The sequence below is a fragment of the Larimichthys crocea genome, chromosome X (genome assembly GCF_000972845.2).
Source record: "Larimichthys crocea isolate SSNF chromosome X, L_crocea_2.0, whole genome shotgun sequence".
In the NCBI taxonomy this organism is placed as follows: domain Eukaryota; kingdom Metazoa; phylum Chordata; class Actinopteri; family Sciaenidae; genus Larimichthys; species Larimichthys crocea.
In genome coordinates this window covers 28875910-28898035 of record NC_040020.1, presented here as the reverse complement: position 1 = coordinate 28898035, position 22126 = coordinate 28875910, and the positions used below count along the sequence as shown (strand labels likewise).

Genomic DNA, 22126 nt, shown 5'->3' with positions numbered 1-22126 from the left:
CTTCCTTGTTTTTTTGCTGCACAGATGCATGGCATCGTGTCGTTTCTTGCACGAGTTCTCATGATAAAACATATTTTGAAGACCTGACAGACTCGTCTGGGATTTGTCCATTCAGAGTCTGTTCAATCTGAATTATACGGGCGAGAGGTTAAGGATATGAATAAAAAAAAGGTTCTTGCATGAAGCCTATTATCTGCAAAACTTAAATTACTGTTCTGGATTGGTCCTTTTAATTTTGACGGATCATATTGGATTCATAACATCTTCAAAAAGGAAATCAAACTCAGGACATTTACTCATGGACGGTCAGGTCTACCTTCACAACAGACAGCAAGGCTCAGCATCTTTTAAATCAAGAACAATCAAACCCTGGATCAGCAACATGAAATCAAAGGCACTTGATCACCTGAAATTTGAAAAGTATTTTCTACATGAGTATTAACACCTAAAACAGCATTAGTTCAGTGGAGATTAATGTGAAGGTTGATTCAAATCTCTCTGTAGCCCTTTTCAGACCTGGACCTTGTAACACTGCTCAGTTTGTTAAATCTCTGCTTTATGGTTATTAATGTGGTGAAAACATTTGTGGAACATGAGACCAGGCAGTTTTTAAAGGACAGGTTCACAGTTTTGACAACAGTCAGATGCACGCATGGACACTGAAACAGGTTTTTCTTGCTGTAATTGTTCAAACAGAAACATAAAGTTCAAAATACACAGTCCTCATTCTGGGTGAGAATGTTCATCTGAATCTAATATGAATTCAACAACTCAAGAAGAAATGTTCCAAAGTTAGAGGCTTTTTTTTTGTATAGTGTTGCTTTTGTTGCTTCCCACAGCAGAAAGTTTGAACTAAAAACTTTGGTAGATGATATTTGATTTATCTAACGCTGCTGGAGCCTCAAACAAGCTTCTGAAAAACCCTTGAGAACAGAAGAGTTGGTCCACTATCGCTTATGCTGCATCGAGGAGACGAGGAGGGATTAGAGCAAGAAAACCAGACCACCTGAGCCATGTACAAAGTGAAGACAGATTACCCGATACGTCTGAAAGGGGCTTTAAATCACAGTATCAGAGTCTTGTGGTCAGCTCCTACAGTCCAGGGTATTCAAAGACAGCAGCAGCTCCCATCCCAGTACCAATGCACATGGACACGACACCGTACGCCCTGCAGTCAAAAGAACACGAGAGGAACTCCTTCAGACACATGTTAAACAACTCTTGTGTCTATAACTAAATCAAACATAGTCGAGACAAACCTCCGTCCTCTGCGTTTGAGCTCGTTGAGCAGCGTCACCACCTGTCGAGCTCCAGTGCAGCCCAGAGGATGACCCAGAGCGATGGCTCCTCCACTAGGATTCACCTTTTCCAACGGGATTCCCAGTTTCTCCACACAGTACACGGCCTGAGCAGGAGTAAATCAACATCAGTTCAAATTCACACTTCTACATAGTACTATTATTTTGCCACAGACATTTTGTTTCCATTTTTACTCAAAGATACTCCAATAAAACTGTCCAGTGTGGGGTCTTTGGATTCAGAGAGCGACAGTCTATAACGCTTGTTTTCATCCACTACCCTGATGTGAACATGGCATTTGTGTTTGTTTCATATATTAATGTGAGGAAGGTTACATTAGATCTTTGTGGAGCGATCATGGATGTATTATAGAGCCATGATGAGACTACGTGTTCGCTACATCACAACTTGTTCAAAGAAAATTAAAAGGTCCAGTGTGTCAGATTTAGGGCGCTCAATTTACAGAATATTCATAACTATGTTTTCATTAGTTTGTTACCTTAGGATGAGACTGTTATATCTACAGACACAGTGGGTCGGCTTCCACAGAATCTGCAATGTTGAATTGCCGACAGACTTAATGGATTTGGGAGTTTTGCATTTTTCTCACATTTCACAGCCACCGTAGTTTCTCCATGCTACATAGGAGAGGGTGTAATGATTGAGTATTCAGTTAGAGTTAGAGACATAACTAAATCCTCCACACTGGACTTTTAAAAACAATAACTGATCAGAAAAAGGAAGTCCTTATTTCCATCAAACTTTTCTAATGCGATACTTTAAAATACATTAATGGAGACGCAGCTAATGTGAGCATCACAAATGATATTTCTCTTCACAGTATCAGAATGATAATAACCTGGGACCGACATCTGAACTCACCTGACTGGCAAAGGCCTCATTGATTTCAAACACGTCGATATCGTCCACAGTCAGTCCTGAGGGAAGAAGAATATCAATACAACACCACATCTGAGTTAGTTAAGATTTAATCTTGTGGACAGCTGCAGCTGACCTGACCTCAAAGGATTTTATTTTCATTTATCGATTAAAAGAGAATTTAACTTCTCTAAAATCTTACCGGCCTGCTCCAGAGCTGCAGGGATGGCGAATGCTGGTCCAATACCCATAACATCAGGAGGGACCCCCACCACTGCACTGGCCCTCAGGACCCCCAGGACGGGCAGACCCAGAGCCTCGACTGCAGACCTGCGACCAATCAGCACGGCTGCTGCTCCGTCACTCACCTGGCTGGAGTTACCTGAGGCAGACAGTGTGTTTGATTAATAACTGCTGAGCTGGATCGGTTCACCTGTCGGTCACAGCTCAACACTCGCCTGCTGTGGTGGTGCCGTCAGGTTTGAAGGCCGGCCGGAGTTTACTGAGTCCTGCCAGAGTTGTTCCCGCTCTGATCCCATCGTCCTTAGTGACTGTCACCTCACGCTCTTTACCGTCGTCGTCTACAAACTTGGTGGTGACGGGAACGATCTCCTGCTGGAACAGGCCGGATGTCTGCGCCTTGGCTGCTCTGTGTGAACAACAACTCTTATACTTCCTCCTTCACTGCAGACAAACAGATCTTAGAAACTTTGACTCACTTCTGTTGAGAACTGAGAGCGAAGGCGTCCTGTTTTTCTCTGGAGACCCCGAATCTCTCTGCGACGTTCTCAGACGTGATGCTGCACAGATAAACACACAAACACAGTCTCTGTTCAGACGTTTGTGGCGTTTCTCAAGATCAAGAAAGATCTGAAAACTCAACAGAAGGATGCTGCTGTCTGTCTAATATTATCAGCTGAAGGTTCTGATCTGGGTCTGAAAACCTCCTCCTCCTTCCTTAACTACATTTCGCAGCAGTTCACTTTGCTGTCTATCAGGAAACTCAGTAAATATGATCCATTCAAAATATGATACATTTTAGTGGCACATGAGCGTACACTCTGAATGTGTTTTAACAAATAAATTACAAATGTCAGGATAGTAAATTAGGATTATATAAATACATTTGGGATATGGAATGTGGATATGTAATAACAAAACAGAAGCTTATAACTAATTTCTAAATAATATAATTTGGGGGTTACAGCAAATTTTGCTGAGTGATGACAGTTGATGAACATGTTGTGGTTTAGGGATTAACAAATACAGTTTGAGAATGTTAAAACAAATTTAGGATTATAAATAATTCTGGCATCATAAAACACATTTTTGGACAATATGTTAGATTTTCAGGGGGCAGCAACTCATTTTGGCATCTTGACAAATAACTTTTTGGTGGTGCCTCTACATTAAATTTTGGATTAGAGCGTTCGGTTCAACTCAAGGAGCTTCAATTCTCCCGAGTTCCCTGTGATCTCACCCCATCGGGAGGATGCAGTCTCTGGCCTTGTCGTTGTCCACCAGCCTGGAGCTCAAATCTCCTGGATTACCTATCGAACGCAGAGACATGCTCTCCGCACTGACACACACAAACACACGTTATGTTTTTGATGAAGTGAAGAAACGTTTCATTTTAACTGTTTTTAAACTTTTTTTACTGACCCACATGCGAGGCCCAGGTCGATGGATCCGCTCCTGATGGCTCCTGTTCAAACAGGGTTAAAAACAGTGTCACGGGAGGTGTTGTGCCCTTTTCGTGTTATAAAGAGATTAGTGAAGTTTTTACCTGCTATGTTAAACAGAGCCTGCAGTCCAGAGGAGCACTGTCTGTTCACCGTGTAGACGGGGACTGTCTCTGGGAACCCACTGAAGTGAAAACAGAGCAGTGAGACACATGAGGTGAGACTGTGACTGAATGATGGAGGATGACAGAGTGAATGATCAGTCTGACCTGAGGAAGTGAGCCACTCTGGCCATCAGAGCACCGGCACCTGGCTGCAGCACGTTACCTGCATACACACACGTGATTATGAATCAATACTTAATGTTTGTTAGGCACCAGTAGAGCAAGGCTGATTGTGACTCTGGTGGACTGGAAAGTTTGGTCTCACCCACACAAACGTCTCCCAGCTTGTTGGGTGACAGTCCAACATCTTTCAGCACCGCTGTCATCACTGCACTCAGCAGCTCGTCGGGTGTCGTGTCCTGAAGGAAACCAAGAGTTAAACTATATGACACATGCAGCACAGAGGAGGAAGTGCTACTGCAATCTTCTACTGCAGCAAAAACATGTATATAGATACTATGCTGAATATAATAATATTATAAATTACATAGCAGTTAAATGTCAAGCTGGAGTCTTTGTTTATGTTGGATTTATGTTCTGACACATCAATGGAATATAAAAATACTCCATTACAAGTACTGCACTACATCATGTAGTATTTGTGTCAGATATTTCCCTCTGAGATCAAAGTACAAGTACTTCATAAGTGTACTTAAATGCAGTTGCATTTGTAGTTTGTTTTAACAGATCAGCTCCATCGGGACTTGTAGTCCCTGCAGCTCACCTGGCTGCAGGTGTGCTCACCTTGAACGCTCCTCTCTTGGCTTTCCCGATAGCGGTCCTGAGTCCATGAACCACCACCACGTCCTCCGGACCGCTGCTCCCCGCTGATCCGCACTCCGTCCTCCACAGGTCCCGTCTGTCCTGAGAGGAGCCGGAGGAGGGAGACAGGTGTCCCGAGATGATCTTCAATCTGTGCATGATGTCGGTGAAACACCTGAGTTCAGTCTGTGAGGCTGTTTGTTTGTTTGTTTGGACTCTGCTCTCACGTCCGGGTTGTCACAGTCGGAACCGGACGGAAACAGCGGAGGGACAAACTACAGCGAAACGAGTCTCTGCGTCTATTTGACATCTTCAGTCACTTTTCTGAATATATTATAATATTTATAACTTTGTTTTCTTTAGTGTATAATTACCTAAAAGTATATTTTTAAATGTTTTTGTTACCTTAGATTAAGCCTTTTATACAGACCATGGAGCAATCTCCATGGCTGTGAAGTGGAGCCAATGCAGAAGTGACAAAAAACGCAGTTTCTTAAAAACAGCCACTTGAGGCTGGCTACTGAATGAGTCAGTCTCTATAAGTCTCCATGTTAAAATGTCCAACTTCACAGCAGAAAGTTTTGTAGTTTCTTTTTTCCTGTTGTATTTTTGCATATTGTCTGTTTTCATCTAGTGTGCCATGGACCTTAATAAAGTTTTTTTTATATTCATGCTACAGACACTGCTGATGTTTCTACAGTAGCTAAGATCAGACACACTAAAACACTGGCTCTAGATCAGTGTTTTTATCACTGAGTATTTTGTGAGTATTTCATATTATATTCAATACAGAACAATAACAGAACAGAACAACTAATAAACTGAACAATTATGTTAAACAGTGCAGGAAGTTTGTGTCAAACAAATGATTTTTGAGCAGATTATTTTCTGTAAATATGAAATCAGAGATGAGTTTTCTGATATTTTTAGGAACTTTTTATACAATTTTCCATCTGTATTACGTATTTGTACATTTTTAACAATCATACATTTTCCATCTGTATTACGTATTTGTACATTTTTAACAATCATACATACTTAAGAGAGGCTCCCTTTTTGACAAATTCAGTGTTTTCTTCTCATAGTTTGAGCTCTTTGATCTCGTTTGATTTAACTGCATACTTTTCTAATACAGGGTGAGTCTGTTTAGCAGAGGTTCAGGTCTTCACTGTGCCCTTATCCTGTCACGTTCATTTAACTTTAGATCTTAAATATTAAAACAAACTTTAAAAATAAATAAAAAATATTTAGTTTTCTTTACAGAAATGATTCAAATGAATGAAATATTGGCCTACTGTATATATTTTTTATATTATAAGTTTTCACTACTAGCTTTGGCGACCCTTAATGGGAGTCGAGAGCCCCAGTTTGGGAACCAAACAGATTTGAGAATCTGAGCATGTATAAAAATAACTTTGAGCAACAACAACAACAGACTTAAACTTATGGAAACATGAGCCTTACAGTCACACCCGCTGAATTCACAGACAACTTCAAATTGACTGAACCTTTTATTTCCAAATTTGTCACAACAACACATTCATAAGGCCACTGACTCACCGCACATTCAGGTTGGAATCAGATAACAGGAAACAAAGACATCCAAAAATATGTTTCTTCAATATAGAATCATATAAAACAGTTTTTTTTTTTATTTCCTCTGTTCTCAAAGAGAGCAGATGAAGAGGTGCGTCAGGACACACTCAGTGAAATATTTACACGACTGCAACATTAACGAAACAACAAATCTGGATCTGGTACAAACGTGTTGTCGTGATTTTCAAAATAAAAGCACAGGAGTTGTTGAGTACTGTTTTTCAAATACAACACAAACAAAATGTACATTGTTATAGTTAAATTATAGTTAACTTCACATGGATGAAGTCTACAAAACTTTAAATAGCAAAACCACCAACGGCAAACACCTGCACAGGTTTTACAAAATAAAAGTAGTGCCTCAGTAAGTCCTTCAGTAACAACAGGAATGTTTTCCACCCTGAGGAGGAACTCAGCTGGATGAGCAACATGTTGTCAAGTATTAAACGTTATAATGTCTCATGATGAAACTTAGTACATTATGTGGTGAGACACTACAGACACAAACTGGTCAGTTTTTAAGATTTTGGGCTGTTTTTCTTCTATAACACGTCTTTTTTTCAAACTAGTGGAAAGAAAACGTCCAAAATTTTTGGTGTTTATTTTACTTCATTTTGTCGGTTTGTGTCTGTAGATTTCACTTTTGCACAAAAAAAAAAACATTTCAGAAAACCTAAAACAAAAAAAAGAAGATTGTCTTAATGTAAAACATCAACAGGAGATGTTTCATGGTGATATCTATTAATTTTATCTGTACTGTCTCAAAATGTATGAAAGACTGTTTCAGTTTTATTCATATCTATATTCTGAAGGTTTTTAGAGAAGGCTCTGTTCATGTATCGTTCATAGCCTGTTTTATTTATTTATTTTATGACTTAACCTGTCTTTATCCAATGTTCAGATTTCTGCTCTGGCACATTTTTAAGTAGATAATACCTCATTTGCACATTTAAACATAAAATTTCAGAAAACTTAAAACAAAAAAAGAAGATTGTCTTAATGTAAAAAATCAACAGGAGATGTTTCATGGTGATATCTATTAATTTTATCTGTAGTGTCTCAAAATGGATGAAAGACTGTTTCAGTTTTATTCATATCTATATTCTGAAGGTTTTTAGAGAAGACTCTGTTCATGTATTGTTCATAGCCTGTTTTATTTATTTTATGACTTACGAGGTGATAAAATCATTTCGCTCTGTAAAAACCTTTTACCGTAATTTGTTTAAAAAATGAAGCAGGAATTTTTAACCTGTCTTTATCCAATGTTCAGATTTCTGCTCTGCACATTTTTAAGTAGATAATACCTCATTTGCATATTTAAACATAACATTTCAGAAAGCTTGTAATACAAAAAAGAAGTGTTTTAATGTGAGTAATCAACTGGGGAAGTGTCATGGTGATAACTATTAGTTCAATATTTTATCATATTTATATGTAGTGTCCCCCCTTCAGATGGCAGCACATGAACACCTGAACTGAACTTTAAACAGATCAGAGTGTGTTCATTTATTTATTTATTATATTTATCTGTGTTACCTAAAATCATCAAAACATTTAAGGTTTTAATGTCACTGCATTTGTTTCCTTCAGCTTTACACTATTTGAAACATTATGTTTGGACTGTTGAGATCTAAATGAATAATAATGAAAAAAAAAAAGATTAACATACAATGAAACACTTTTCTATGTGCACAGATGTTAACTCTCAATAATCACGACTGCTTCATGTTTATAGAATATCAACGTCACTCTGACTTATCCGGTATTTAATCTGCTCCAAGTATTTTGTCCATAAAGAATGTATTTTATTGCTTTTATTAATTATTTTATAAAAATATCACCCACCCCTAATGATTACCAATAACTGAGGTGTTGTTAATATATTTTATAGTTGTCACAATTTAAATTTTATATTTAAAGTCTATTGAAAATAAGCTTTAAATTCTCAATATTGAAATCAAAAACAGGACTGATGATTCTCTCAGTCGCCTTCTGTCACCTATAGACTGTTTGTTGTTTTTTATCCTTTTAAAAGACGAATTTGTGTAAATGACAGACGTCCGAGCATAAAACTATTAACCGTTGATCTTTACAAATCAAGACAGGCGTTAAAAAGAAAATGTTTAAATCAGAAGTCGAATCGTGGATTTGAAGAATCGGGACGCCCCTGGTGTATTCTAGAAATATAACTGACTGAGAGAAACTGAAACACGACATCAACAGCTGCAGTGAAACAAAACAACACATAAGGATTCAGTCTTCTTCAGTCGTCTCTTCATCTTTCTCTCTGAGGCTCAGCAGTGGATCCAGGAGTCCTTCCTCCTCCTCAAACCCCCTTCTGAGACTCGTCTCCGCTCTTTCAAAGTAAAAGTCTTCATGGCAGTGAAGCAGAAATCTCTGTGGCGTCCTCCTCCCTGCCTGGCTCAGGCGTAGAAGATCAGTTCAGGGATCTGACCGCCCTGAACTCCGGTGCCATTGGTGCTGTCTGAGGAGCACTGGAACTGGAAGGTCACTTTCCCACACTGCACCTCTGTCATGCCCTCCTGGCCAAAGTAGCTGAGCTCGTTGCCGTCCAGCACCACGCTAGCGGTGTAGAAGGTGTCGGGCTCGATCTGCACCGGGTAGTCGAACCACACGGGGAAGGTGCTGCTGGATCCGTCTGAGAAGTACTTGATGATCCTCTGGCCCATCGGCACACCCTGACGCTTCAGCTCAATCTTGGCGCTGTACTCGGCTGAACCGCAGCTGGAGCCGTACAAGCCGAAGCCAGCGATGAAGACGCGTTTGTCCACGGCGAACTGGATGCTGTCGCAGCGTCCTCTGTACCTCCACTGGTTGCTCCTGTACGCACAGGACTGGAAGCGGTGGCAGCGCTGTGGCGCCAGACCTTTACGAGGTTTGGTGCAGAACAAGAGTTCGGGCTTGTTGGCGGCGGTGTACCACAGAAAGATGTCGTTGGTCTCGTTGAGTGTGAGCACTCCGGACTGCGCCGCTCCGTTGGCAAAGTCCTCCAGCACCATGGTGGGGATGCGGATCAGGTAGATGGCCTTACCCAGCACCAGACGCTTGTTCTCGATAGTCGGCGTCAGGTCTTGGCGTTGACACTCGGCCTCGGCCCAGTTCAGCGCCGCCTCAAACACCACCATCTCTTTGGCGTTTAGCGTCTCCCGCCTCAGGATGCTCTCCAGCGTCTGGGTGTCGATGTCGCAGAAGCCTTCGGAGCGCAGAGCGAGCTCGGCCTGAGCGTCGATCACCTCCCAGCAGCGTTGCGTCAGGTCGGGCTCCTCGAACAGGCAGCTCTGGGACAGCAGCACGCAGGCGTTCTTGGCACTCAGGCTGGTCTCCAGGAAGTTTACACAGGCCCGGGCCAGATGAGGCACGATGTACTTTTTGGCAGCGTAGAGGGTGGCGAGCACGGTGTCGGCGCACAGGTCGATCTCATCACAGTAGATGTACCTGTGAAGGTGGAGTCAACTTGAGACAGTGCCTTCATCTTAAACAGAATTAGATTAAAATTGTATTCATTGATGTTTCTATACAGATGAAGCTAAATGGCATCAGTCCATAGACAATGAATGAATCAGAGGTCGATATACTTCAACATGGCGAGGAATGAAGGAGGCTCCACATCAGGGATCCGGATCTCGTCCTGATCCTCGGCCAGTTCTCCATAAAACATGGCGTGAAACACGGAGCTGCCGACAGCCAGGACGTACTGACCGAACAGAGGAAAGACATGGACGCCATAAGAAACAAAATCTCCACTAACAACACACACACACACACACACACACATACACACACACAGGAGTTTTTCTGGAGGCCTTTGCCTGATCTCAGATCTGTGGGGTGTGGTTTACCTTATGTCCTGGTACTCGCTGCGTCCCGCCAGGCGGCCCGACCACAAAGTGAACATCTGCCATCATCTCATTGTTGAACATGACTGAATTCCTACAAAGACACAGAATGTGTTAAAAGGTTGTTTTATAATATGAAAAAACAAACAAACAAACAAACTCATGACAAACTTGAATCATTCAATGATTCTTAGTGACCATGTTCATTTGGTGGAAGACATACTCCTCATACAGAATTGATCCTGTCACAGTTTTGTTTTACAATGTTAGATTATTAAGAGCGAATTACAGACACTTTGTGCACTGATTACCAGCACAGCGCTGCATCACGTCAGGTCTTTTAAATGCAAAACTAACTCCTGTCACAGCGATCAACGCTAACTTTCATAAGTCACTGGCAGCTTTTGGTTACCAAACCTGAAAATATGTTTTCCATTTTTAGCCATTTCATATTTTGAGTAATTAAGATCTTTGTAGATTTAGATACTTTTGTGTCCACCATCAGTTCCTCATATACAAAACACCGGCAGAGCAGCTGCTGTCGTGTTCAAATCCTGTGCAGCGTCGTCTGGTCCACGTCCCGACTAACAGAAATATTTAAATATCTCTAATGCAGCAAATATTTCAGCACTGATGGCATCTAAAAGGCAAAGATTTGGTTGAAAGGCAACTGTTGCTGTGGAGCCCTGTGACAAATAATGAATATTTGACTCGGACATAAAGTACCATGAACATGAAAGTACTTTTAACATTTGACAACTGACTACATCTCACAGCTGAGGTGACGCCGATGTTTTCAGTCGGTCCAATGCAAGAAGAAGAAGAAGCAGCTCCTTGTCAGTCGGTGATGATCATCATGATTCACAGAGGAGGGTGTTTAGGATTTGTGTGCAGACCCCCTATTATAACACTATTGTTGCTGTGTTTGGGTCACAGGACAGGACGTGCACACAGACCTGGACCTGGACCTGGACCTGGACCTGGCTGCTGTGCCTGCACACAGCTCGTCCCCAGCTGGACTCACCTCTCTCGGATGGTCGGGAACAGGCCCTGCCAGCTGCAGCCGCCCTGCGCCGTGTGGGTGGTGTTGTTGTTGGTCAGGTTCTGCTGCTGGTACTGCTGGATGGAGGTGCTGCTGCTCGCTGAGGTGGAGGGGACCAGCTTCTTGGTGGGAAACAGCTCTGCAGCCATTATCTTCCAGTCAGGCTGCAGGCCGGGTCATGGCAGATCCGGAGCCGGACTGAAGTGCTGCTCCTGCGGCTCACAGACGTCTGACCGCCCGGCAGAGTCTGGAGAGCACTGCCGACAAAAACACTTCATGTTCAGACACTGCAGAGAGCAGCCGGACTGAAAACGCTGAATCTACGCGTTTGTCCAGATTTTAAAAAGTTTGACGAGCCCCGGAGCTGGTTAGCACGTCTGCGCTACAGACAGCGAGCTCACTGACTAAATGTCATTTTGCGAGTTCATTTCTCGGCCAGCGTTTAGATATTCAGCGAACAACTCGTTGTATACTTACTCTGCTGTTATGTAGACGTGTTTATGATCATGTCTGGTCGCCACATGAGACAGTTTTCGGCACTTTGAGACACTGACGGCTCAGCTTTGTTTACAGGAGCTAGCCAGCTTCTTCTTCTGCTAATGTTCACGGCAGAGTCAACTCAGCAAAGGCGCGCGGCGGCCACCCAGCGGCCAGACACGGCAACGACACCGTATTTGTTTATTTATTTATTCATTTATTAATTAATTAATTAATTCATTTATTTATTCATTCATTTATTTATTTATTTATTTATTTATTTATTCATTTATTTATTTATTTATTTATTCATTTATTCATTCATTTATTCATTCATTTATTTATTTATAAAATAACGCCAGCGATTTAGAATGAGTCTTAAGGCACTTTTCAAGTTTTCTTAAAGCAACTTACAAAAAAGAAAGAAATCTACATTCGTCTTTGTAAAATCTACCAATAATTAAATTATTATTACACAAAATTACAACATTTTTGCTTTGCATAAAAACAACTTAACAGTATTATATTAAAAAACAGGTATTACATTATTGTGTCCAGAAAAGCTCACAATACGTCACAATATTACAGGTGTAGAAAAGATCTAACTGATATTCACTATCCTCTAAAATACTACTACTACCACTACTACTACTACCACTACTACTACTACTACTACTACTTCTATTACTCAGTGCTGGCCGTGGCATAGGCAGTAGAGGCAAATGCTAAGGGGCCCGTCCATCCAGGGGGCATCACAAATGTGGGAAGAAAAAAAAAGAGTAACTTTTCGTATATACTAAAACTAGTTGATATGTACAGATAAGCCCATGTTAATTGAACTCAATAGCAAAGCCCATTAAACAACAACAACAACAACAACAACAACAACAACAACAACAACAATAATAATAATAATAATAATACTTTCCTAAGCCCCCCTCCTCTGACTGATTAGACTGTACTTGCTCTCTGGTCAGTTTTTTGTCATGACCTCATTATTTACAATAATATGTGAAAACGACCAAAACTCTCTGGTGCTTGGAGAAGAAGAAAAAAAAAGATGACAAAGACAGAGGTACAGTAAAGATGATGTCATGAAATTATTTGTCTGTTGCAGAACGATTGTAACTAGTGTCATTATCTTCTTGTGTACTGTTTTGAGGCTCACTCTCCTCATTCCTTTTCCTCTTCCTCTCCCGAGAGGAGCAGTCCTGGCTTCTGCGCAGATCAAATGTTTGAATCTCTTGAATCGTGCAGTGATTGAATTGAATCAGTACAGGGAAGTGATGTAACACCTACCTGCAGTCGCTGTCAGAGGGATTGGCCCTACCTGCAGTCGCTGTCAGAGGGATTGGCCTTGCTGGATGAAGCCTGATGAGAGTCAGAGAGCATCTCTGTGGGGGAAAACATAAAAGTTCATATGTTCACCAAAATTTGAAAACTTCTCTTGACACAAGGTAGATTCACAACCAAACTACCAGCATGTCATTTTGTACAGGACCTGGTTGAGAGCCGTTGAATGGGAGTCAAAGATGAGTTTGTGTCTCCAACTCACCCAGACTCATCTTCATCTGGTTCCTCTCTGGTGCGCCAATGTCTGGAGTTTTCCGGATGCTGAGATGTGAGTCACTGTCCTTCTTCCTCTTCCTCTGAGGCCTCCCTTCGGCCGTCCTGGATGGAGCCTTAGGCAGAGCCTCTCTGTTGGATGGCGCCTCCATGCTGATGTTGAGGCGGCTGGAAAATGCTGCTGCTAACTCGAGTATGAGGGGATCCTCTTGGTGACTGTGCCAAGCAGGGAGGTCCTGGTTGAACAGACTGAAGAACTCTCTCTGTTTCAGATTAAAGTGATGTTTATGAGTGAAAATACATTTTGAGAACTAAATGCATTTCACTTCTTCTCTGATCAAACTGGATACATTATATTCTTCATTAAAACTGTGACAGTCTCATGAAATTACTATAAAAATAACTATAATGAATATATATGCTCCTTAGTGAAGCAGATCAGTGGACTGTACTGCACACTCGACTTAATTAAACCGCTCACTCGTCTTTGGAAGGAAACTTGTGATGTATTTGCACTGAAACAAACTCATTTCATCGACTTACCATGATGTCGCTGTAGATGTCTTTTCCTAAAAATCCTGAAGTTGTAGTTAAAAACTAAGCACTGCTGAACTGTACACTGCAGGTCTGGTTCTGTTTGGAATGGGGCCTTTATGAGGTCACATTCAAACAGAGCTTTAGATTCTGCAGGTAGAACTTTGCTTAGATTTTTAAATCAAAGTAAGAACAGCTGTCTGAAATACTTTTGACTGTAGCAACATGTACTTTGTTTGTTTTTATTTCATCCAACATGAGAAGGTTTCTCCATACAAGTCGTCTTTTTTCTGAATTGAACAAACCTGATTGGACCAACCTTCAAACAAACACTTCACTTCACAGTCATTTAAATACAGACACACACACACACACATACACACACACGCACACACACAAATACACTCAAATGTCAGTCAAATGTCAGTCATGTGTATTTGTCAAGGTTAGGTTCTAATGACTAAATACATTGTTTATACTCAGTAACTAAGTACATTTACTGAAGTATTGGACTTAAACACGGCCCGGTGATTATGCAGGTTGTACACTGCCTCTTGTCCAATACCAGCTGGAATCGTCTCAGCTCAGATGTACTTTAACTTTGGTTCTTGTACTCGAGTTTCCACTTGGTTGTACTTTATATTTGTACTCCACAATGTTTTAGAGGCAAATCTTGTCCTTTTTACTCCATTACATTTATTTGACAGCATTAGTTACTTACCTCCACACACACACACCATAATAATATTAATACTAAAAAAAACACTCTGTGTTAACTAGAAACTTTATTTTTACTGATTTAACTTAGTGTCAGGCTTTGAGTCAGGCAAACACATGAGGACAGCTGAATTTGTTTCAACACTGACCATCAGTGTGACATATCAAGCTTTGACACATCACTCCGCTAATATAAAACACTCACTTATAATATAGGCAGGGTGTACCATAAAATATAGTTCCTGTTTAATTATATTATACTAATTCTACAATAATAATTAAATGATATATACTTATTGATTGAACAGATCCAGTACCAGTTTAACAGAACACCTTCATGACCCGATCAGGTAATTCAGCTACAACGCAACTGCAAATGTTTTATCGTTCTGAATGGGATCATATTATTTAAAATACCACAGGAACAGTAATACTTTCTAACATTACTCTGTGACATTATCTTCAACTCTAAATAAAGTGGTACAACCCCCTCCTCTGACTGATTAGACTGTACCTGCTCTCTGGGAGATGGGCGAGTTTTCTTTCATCGATGTTTCATTGTTTTCTTCCTTGTGTAAATAAAAACAAAATTTGCTGTGAGTGTTTCTGTATGTTCGACATGTGAAACTGAAAAAAAAGTGTTTAAATAAACAAACACGTCAGCGTCCTGATATACAACATATTCATTTATTGTTGTTACTGATAAATCTGTCACTCTCTCATTTTGAAAAAAAAAGAACAACAATGAAAAAAAGAAAACAACACCTGTATGTACTTCATGTACAGCCAGAATAGCATCTATAATCTCTCTTTAATAGTTTCACTGTACATATTAAAGGACGACAATAATTTACAGGCAAACTGGACCTGACAACAGTTTTCATTCGAGTTTCAGTTTGAAGGTTCAGCTCTGCTTTTGGCCACTGAAGACAACAAAATATAAAATAGTTTTGACTGACACAGTTCAGCTGCCTACATCACTACTGGCTAGTGTTACTGCTGATGTAGAGGAAGTGACGTCCAACATTTGTGCGTGACCCCCTTTTATAATCAAAGTGTAAAACGAGATGAAACACACCGATTCTATTGCTCTGAAATAAAGTAAAATGTGAAAGGAGTCTGGTGTTATTTCGCTTTATTGATTCAGTTTTTGTTGGATAATTTGAGTATTTATTAATTTATGTTCTGTAAGGTTTTCTTGAATCTCTCTGAATCTTCTGTCAACAAGCAACCATCAAACTCCATGTCACTCGAAGCTCAGTTTTAATGTGATTCTGCTCGCTTCCTTGTTTCCTTTTAGTGTTTTCTGTCACTTTACATAAGTGACTTGTTTTATTTGTGAGTGTTTAAAGCGTCTGCAGTGTTTAAAGCAACCAATCATGTTCCCCTCTTTCTTCTCAAGTTGTTTTACTTAAAAAAGCAGAAGAGGTGGGACCCTCCAGTATTTCACACTGGAGAAGCAAAGATTAGAGAAAAGTCGGAAATCTTTGATGGAGTCCTGACACTGCTGCTTCCTGTTTTTGTCGTGTAAACGTCACAGTATGATGAGTTTCTTCCAACAAAGAGAAAAAGAGAAAAAAAAACATGAAATTTAAAGTCAAATCTAGATTTAATTTCTGGCCCAGTTCAAAGACTGTAGTTTGTCATTTGGTGCAGGTTTAAACCAGTGGATCTGCAAACATGCACATACGTTAAGAAGTGTACTCCTAAATCTAAAAGTGCATCAAATCAAGCTGATTGGATCCAACCTTTCAAAAGCAGTAAATGTGAAGACAAGATGGTGCTTCTGGAAAATGATGACGAACCCTGATGTGGGGGCTGTGAGGCAATAAAGTTACAGTAAGAAGGACTGAGCGCTCTGGTATCTCTATCCACGTACAAAGGCTCAGCCCTCACCAGAGCTGCCTGGGTTTGACTCCAGCCTGTGGCCCTTTGATGCACGTCATCCTCTCTCTCTCTCTCTACCCACTTTCCTATCTCTCTCAAGCTGTCTCTGTCCAATAAAGGACAAAAAGCCCTAAAAAAAACCACAACCTAGAAACTCTTCTGTGGACGTGTCAACGTAAACAACGAGTTAACAATATGATGTATATTTGAACTGGCTGGCTTTCCATAACAACACAGCCGTCTTAGTGTGGTCATCATGTTATCCTGGAGAACAAAACATCCAAACTCTAGTTTATTTTTAAAAGGGAAAACTTTGGATATAGAAATTTAAAAACAGCTGGCTATGTGTACAAAGTACCAAAGGCTAAACTCTCTGTCACATTAAAACAGGCCGATATTAACCAGACTCCATTCATTTCCTAAATATTTTTACAGGACAGTTGAATTTACTTGTGTTTACTTGTCACATCAATAATGTTTGATCTCTCGGCTCACCTAGACGTCACTAAATGATTCATTCACTTTCACTTTGCTGTTACAATTTCCCTTAATTACACCAGGTTTATAAATAGATCTGCTTTAATACTTAAAAACTGTACACATCTCTGTTTACCCTTTTTTTTTTTTCATTTTACACCATTTCAATTAAAACAAAAGCAAAGTCCCCAACGTTTCCCAGCGGAGGAACACACAGCTGCATTTTTGAGATGATCATTTGGTAAAAAGCAACAAACAAAGTGTTATGCAGTGCTGAGAGGTAAAGTCATGTATGTATATGTACTTCTTACAACACCAGCAGAAACCCCAAAGAAGTAGAAGTAGAAGTAAAACAGAGAACACGTCTTTAAAAAAAATATCTACCTGTATCTTACAAGTCTGTCACCAAACACAAAGAGTCGTTTAAAAAACTAGTAATCGCTCCAAATAATAATAATTATAATTACACAAAATACAACATTTTCAGGCAGTCAGCATATAAAGCATATCAAATCTGAGAGGAGGGGAGCTTGTGTGCAGTTTGGGAACTAAACAGGTTACTCAAAGGACCAGTGCGTGAGATTTAGTGGCATCTAGTGGTGTAGTTTCTAATTGCTACCCCCTGACCTCACCCTCTCCTTCCTGGTGTGAAGGTGGCAACAAAACGCACGAGAAAAGGCAGATACAGTGTTTATTTTGTCTGTTCTAGGCTAGAAATATGTGACCCACAGCGTCTGTAGATATAAAAGGTTAATTTAAGGGTAACAAAGTCACAGTTATCCTTATTTTCTGGTTATTATACGCTGATCAAAAACAGTTATGACTATTATATTTCATTTCTGCCATCCATCCATCCATTTTCTTATCTGGGGTCAGGTCACAGTGGCTGCAGGTTTAGCAGGGCACATGAATCTCATTCTTCAGTCAAAGCTCATGACCATAGGCGAGGGTTGGAGCGTAGATGGACTCGAGAGCTTTACCTTGCGGCTCGGCTCCCTCTTCTCTACAACAGTCGGGTACAGCATCCGCAAAGCAGCCACACCAACCTGTTGGTCCATCTCACGTTTTTATTTTCTTCCTCATCCACTTCTGTCATATTCTGTAAATAGAGCCCCTAAATCTGACACACTGGACATTTAAAGTGTTATCTGACAACAAAACGAGCTAATTAGCGTTAGCAACAAGAACCGTCTGGTTTAGTAGGAAGCATCTCGCCGTCTTGGTTGAATCTTTTGGCTTTAATTTGGCATTTTTAGTGTAGTAATAAATACTTAATATGATCAAAGTAAAACAAACAAATGAGAAAAGATTCACTGCAGGTTTTTGAAATGGCTGCAGGTCGTCTGGATCTTTCAACTACACGATAAAAAGCAGCAGGTTTTCAAATCGAGCCTCGTTGTCACAAACTACTGAATCTGAAGAGATTTGATCCAAAATGTTTTATAACCCTGTGAAAAAACACAACACATTGTGAAAAAAACAAACACATTTTAGCTTGAAATATTTCTGTTTTTTCAGATTCATTTGTTTTGTTTTTCCTCCAGAGATTTCTCTTTGGAGAAAAGCTCTTTATCTGATCTACGTCTATCAAAGTGTCACATGACAGCAGCTGTGTTTACAGGCAGAGGCTCTGTACGGTATATTACAGTTATCTTTAACAACGTGTCACACGCTGAAGGGTTTCATTTCAAAATAATCCTCCTCTGTAGTGTTCATCCTGTCTCGGTGCAGTAGTGGAAATAGAGAACAAGAGTGTTTGTGCATTTCGATGCTCAGGTGTGAATGTGGAGAACACAAATGAAGCTCTGTTAGACCAAAGTGCTGCAGCAGCACAGTGTCATCCAAACTTAAAAAGAGCTACTCAGCCAAAAACTTGGAAAACCAAACAATTCAACTCCAGCTGATTCCTGCAGTTCTGCTACACCTAAACTCACCTGAGACATTAAAAACTTCTCATGTATTGATCTGCTGCAACAGATTTCTGTCTCTATGTCGTCACAGTTGTCTCTGACACACCAGAGCTCAACGTGCTGAAATAAAAGTCTCTGAATCCAAGACGTTTGCTTTGTCAGAAAGCCAACAGAGTGAAACAGATCCTTAAAGATTGGAGTCAGATCATTAAATAGGGTACATTCAGGTGAAAACGCAGGGTTTTCCATTTATTTATGGGGATTAGTGTGTTTTGGCTGTGGTGCTGCGGGCCTCCCCAGCGATCTTCTTTTGGAAAAATGCAACCTGACATTACACTACGGCCGTCAATGAGTCGATCAGACCTGTCAAACTTCCACAGTCTCGATTGATCTTTTAGTTGTTTGGCCTATAAAATGTTGATCACTGTTTCCCAAAGCCCAAGTTGACGTTCACAAATATCTTGTTTTGGCCACAACACAAACAGAAAGTTTATTGTTTTCTGTCACAGAAAATATTCACATCTGAGAAACTGAATTAGAGAATTTGGATATTTAAAATAATCTATTATCAAAAACTGGAAAGACATAGAGGAAGAAGAGTTCCAGCTACCAAACATGTCCATTTCTCTTTCGATGTCATTCCATGTCTCTTGTCAACACTTACACAACACGGTTTAATGTTCGATATTTATATTATTTAACCTTTTGAACTGCATGTTTTCATCATATGAACAACTGTAGCAATGACTGTGTAGAAACCTGGCTGCCTGTTGGTGTTGTTTTATATAACTATAAACCTTTTAGCAGCACAATCAGTCAGTGTTCAAACTTGTCAAATGAACCGTTCTCTGATGACGCGTGAATCCATTTTGCTACCGTTTGGTCTGATGAGCCTGATCACTCGTCACTACACGCAGCCTAAACGACAACAACAAACACCTTTAGCTGTTCTGCAGAACGTGAACAAACAGCGCAGAGATGACTGCTCCTCATATCAGCGTTCAATCTTAAAACATCTCATTTTGAATGAAACTCTTCAGATGTGATCCGACCTGCTGACAGAGTCTCTGTCAACACAGCAACCGACTCCAGACCAGCTCAAGGTCATGACCTTTGACCTCTTACCTCCTGCGAGGGCGTTAACAGTGTGAAACTTTGTCCTTGAGACCGACCGCTCTCCAAAAGCAGACTGATTAAGTCAGGCTGCTGCTGTGACGTTTCTTTAAGAACAGGAAATCATAAAATCACCAAATGAATTTCAAATTAAAAGTCCACCAAGTCCTATGCCGAGCCGGAGGTCATCTCGAGCACTCACATGACTTCTGATCAGCCTCTGTCTGTTGAATCTGTTTTTAAAAACTGTATCGTTACTTGATTTATTTTGCCACTCCCACGTCTTCTGATCAACAACTAAAAGAATTTATGGTCTGAAGAAAAAAGGCACGTTATTTCAAAGCAATGGGCTGTTTACTGGAGAGTTTGGGGTTAGTGATGGTGGAGTTTCAGAAAAGAAAATAAGATTCCAGCTTTAGTTTTAATGTACCGAGAGTTCCTGTTTTTATTTTTTTGCCACTTCCTGTTTCATTCATCGTCTCATCCAGAGGTTTGTTTGTTTCGGGACCCGGGCCAGCCTAAGTCCAAAAAGGGCGGTGAGGGGACGGGACGAATATTTGACAAATCTTTAAGGAGCAGTCTGGATCTCTGTCACCTTCAGTTTTCTGTTTCCTCATTCAGACTCAGAGGTGAATTCCACCTCCACTCTTTCATCTCAGCATTTCCTCTCCGTCACTCCACCCGTCCTCTGAGCTCAGTATTCGGCTGCAGGCCAGTTTCAGGTCATACGAAGACCTTGGCAAGCGCGTCAGCCCCGGCGCTGCCGATGTAGCACTTGGTTGGGTGGAACGCCACGTCGTGGATTGACTCCTCGAACTTCTTGCGGTGGGCGGTGAACTCTTGGATGCACGTCTTGCTCTCCATGTTCCACAGACGGATCGAGCAGTCGTGACCTGGCAGGAGAACGGAGAGAGGGAGGCAGCAAGTGAGGAGGGAGGAAGGAACAGACTTTAATGTCTCCATGTTAATCTTGTCTACGAATGCTGCTTCAGAAATGTTGTACTTTTTGGAACAAACGTTATTATACAATACAAATTATTTTTGTGCCACCATTAAATGTGCAGATTTTCTTTCTAAATAAAACAATAAAAATGTTTTCTTCTGCATTTTCTGCTCTTCCAGCTGAACATTTGAATCTTTTCCATGAAGTGATTCACTTGTGTTTGAGATTATATATTATTATTTTTTTATTTTTATTTATACAGACAGTGTGTAGCTGAATACTCACTTCCAGACATGAGGTACAGTCCGTTTGGATCCACAGCGAGACTTGTGACAGAGTCCAGGTGGGCGACCATTGAGTGGATCAGTTTACCTTTGAATTAAAACAGAATATATATATATCTTCATTTTGCAAAAAAGTTTAATCTAGTATTATTAAATCTATCATTTTCTGTAACCGCTTATCCTCATCATGTTCACTGTGGGGCTGGAGCCTTTACCAGTTGACTTTGGACGAGAGCTGGAGACTTGTCCAGTTCATCGCAGGGCACACAGAGACAAACAACCGTTCACATTCACAATGAGACCTGCAGGCGATTTAAGAGTCACCAGTTAACCTATTAAGTGTGTGTCTTTGGACTGTGGGAGGAAGCCGGAGTACACGGAGAGAGCCCACGCAGACACGAGAGAACATGCAAACTCCACACAGAAAAGCCCCAGCCGAGGTTCAAACCAAGAACCTTCTTGCTGTGAGGTGACCGTGCTGCCCTAATAATATCACATTCAGATGAACTACCTATTATTTCTCTAATCCTGACCTCTTCATGTGGTAGTACAGTCATTTAGTAAAGTGCCTGTGAGAGACAGATTCAGGGAAGCTGAAGCATCAGAGGCTAAAAAAGACTTTTAGTTCCTGGTACTGTATCAATCAATAAGACTGTTTGTAAAGGACTGTTCATACAAATAAAATGTAACACAAAGTGCCTGAAACAATAAACTAAACTAAGACAGCTCCCAGGTTTTTACTTGTTGACAGGGTTTTCATATCAGTGCTTGTAGTTCTCTCTCTCTGTGCTTCAGTACCAATAACCAAAACTTTGTTTTTGTCCTAACTGAGCTGTAAAATTATCTGCCATCCATAACTTGATGTCTAAAATGGAGTTAAAAAGGGCAACCAGATGTTATGCTGCAGCCACCAGCTAATCTAATCCAATGGTTCAGA

General features: G+C 40.6%; 3 protein-coding genes and 1 long non-coding RNA gene across 5 annotated transcripts in view; all 4 read right to left on the bottom strand.

The window, feature by feature from the left end:
• Window positions 1-8: 8 nt before the first annotated feature.
• acaa1 (acetyl-CoA acyltransferase 1) lies at window positions 9-5064 on the bottom strand. The gene is made up of 12 exons (XM_027283707.1): window positions 4769-5064; window positions 4290-4383; window positions 4130-4187; window positions 3965-4044; window positions 3841-3883; window positions 3659-3757; window positions 2898-2978; window positions 2637-2827; window positions 2381-2560; window positions 2182-2237; window positions 1260-1405; window positions 9-1168 (listed from the first exon to the last, which is right to left on the bottom strand). The coding sequence occupies exons 1-12, from the start codon at window positions 4943-4945 to the stop codon at window positions 1093-1095; spliced, it is 1281 nt and encodes a 426-aa protein (XP_027139508.1). The 5' UTR covers window positions 4946-5064; the 3' UTR covers window positions 9-1092.
• A 1220-nt stretch (window positions 5065-6284) lies between these two features.
• Window positions 6285-7537, bottom strand: LOC113746710 (uncharacterized). The gene is made up of 2 exons (XR_003463065.1): window positions 7355-7537; window positions 6285-7055 (listed from the first exon to the last, which is right to left on the bottom strand). It is a non-coding gene; the product is annotated as an uncharacterized LOC113746710 (long non-coding RNA).
• A 274-nt stretch (window positions 7538-7811) lies between these two features.
• LOC104927324 (BTB/POZ domain-containing protein 3) lies at window positions 7812-11919 on the bottom strand. Its single transcript, XM_010741371.3, has 5 exons — window positions 11759-11919; window positions 11264-11538; window positions 10243-10333; window positions 9979-10097; window positions 7812-9838 (listed from the first exon to the last, which is right to left on the bottom strand). Exons 2-5 carry the CDS (start codon window positions 11428-11430, stop codon window positions 8806-8808), a joined length of 1410 nt encoding a protein of 469 aa, XP_010739673.1. The 5' UTR covers window positions 11431-11538; window positions 11759-11919; the 3' UTR covers window positions 7812-8805.
• Window positions 11920-16059: 4140 nt separating this feature from the next.
• Window positions 16060-22126, bottom strand: part of strn (striatin, calmodulin binding protein) — a 69437-nt gene continuing 63370 nt past the window's right edge. For both annotated transcript variants that reach the window (XM_027283705.1, XM_027283706.1), the window contains 2 exons: window positions 21191-21277; window positions 16060-20855 (listed from right to left, as the gene is read on the bottom strand). In XM_027283705.1, the coding sequence (XP_027139506.1) occupies window positions 20686-20855; window positions 21191-21277 (257 nt within the window). In that variant the 3' untranslated portion in view covers window positions 16060-20685. The remainder of the gene's footprint in view (window positions 20856-21190; window positions 21278-22126) is intronic.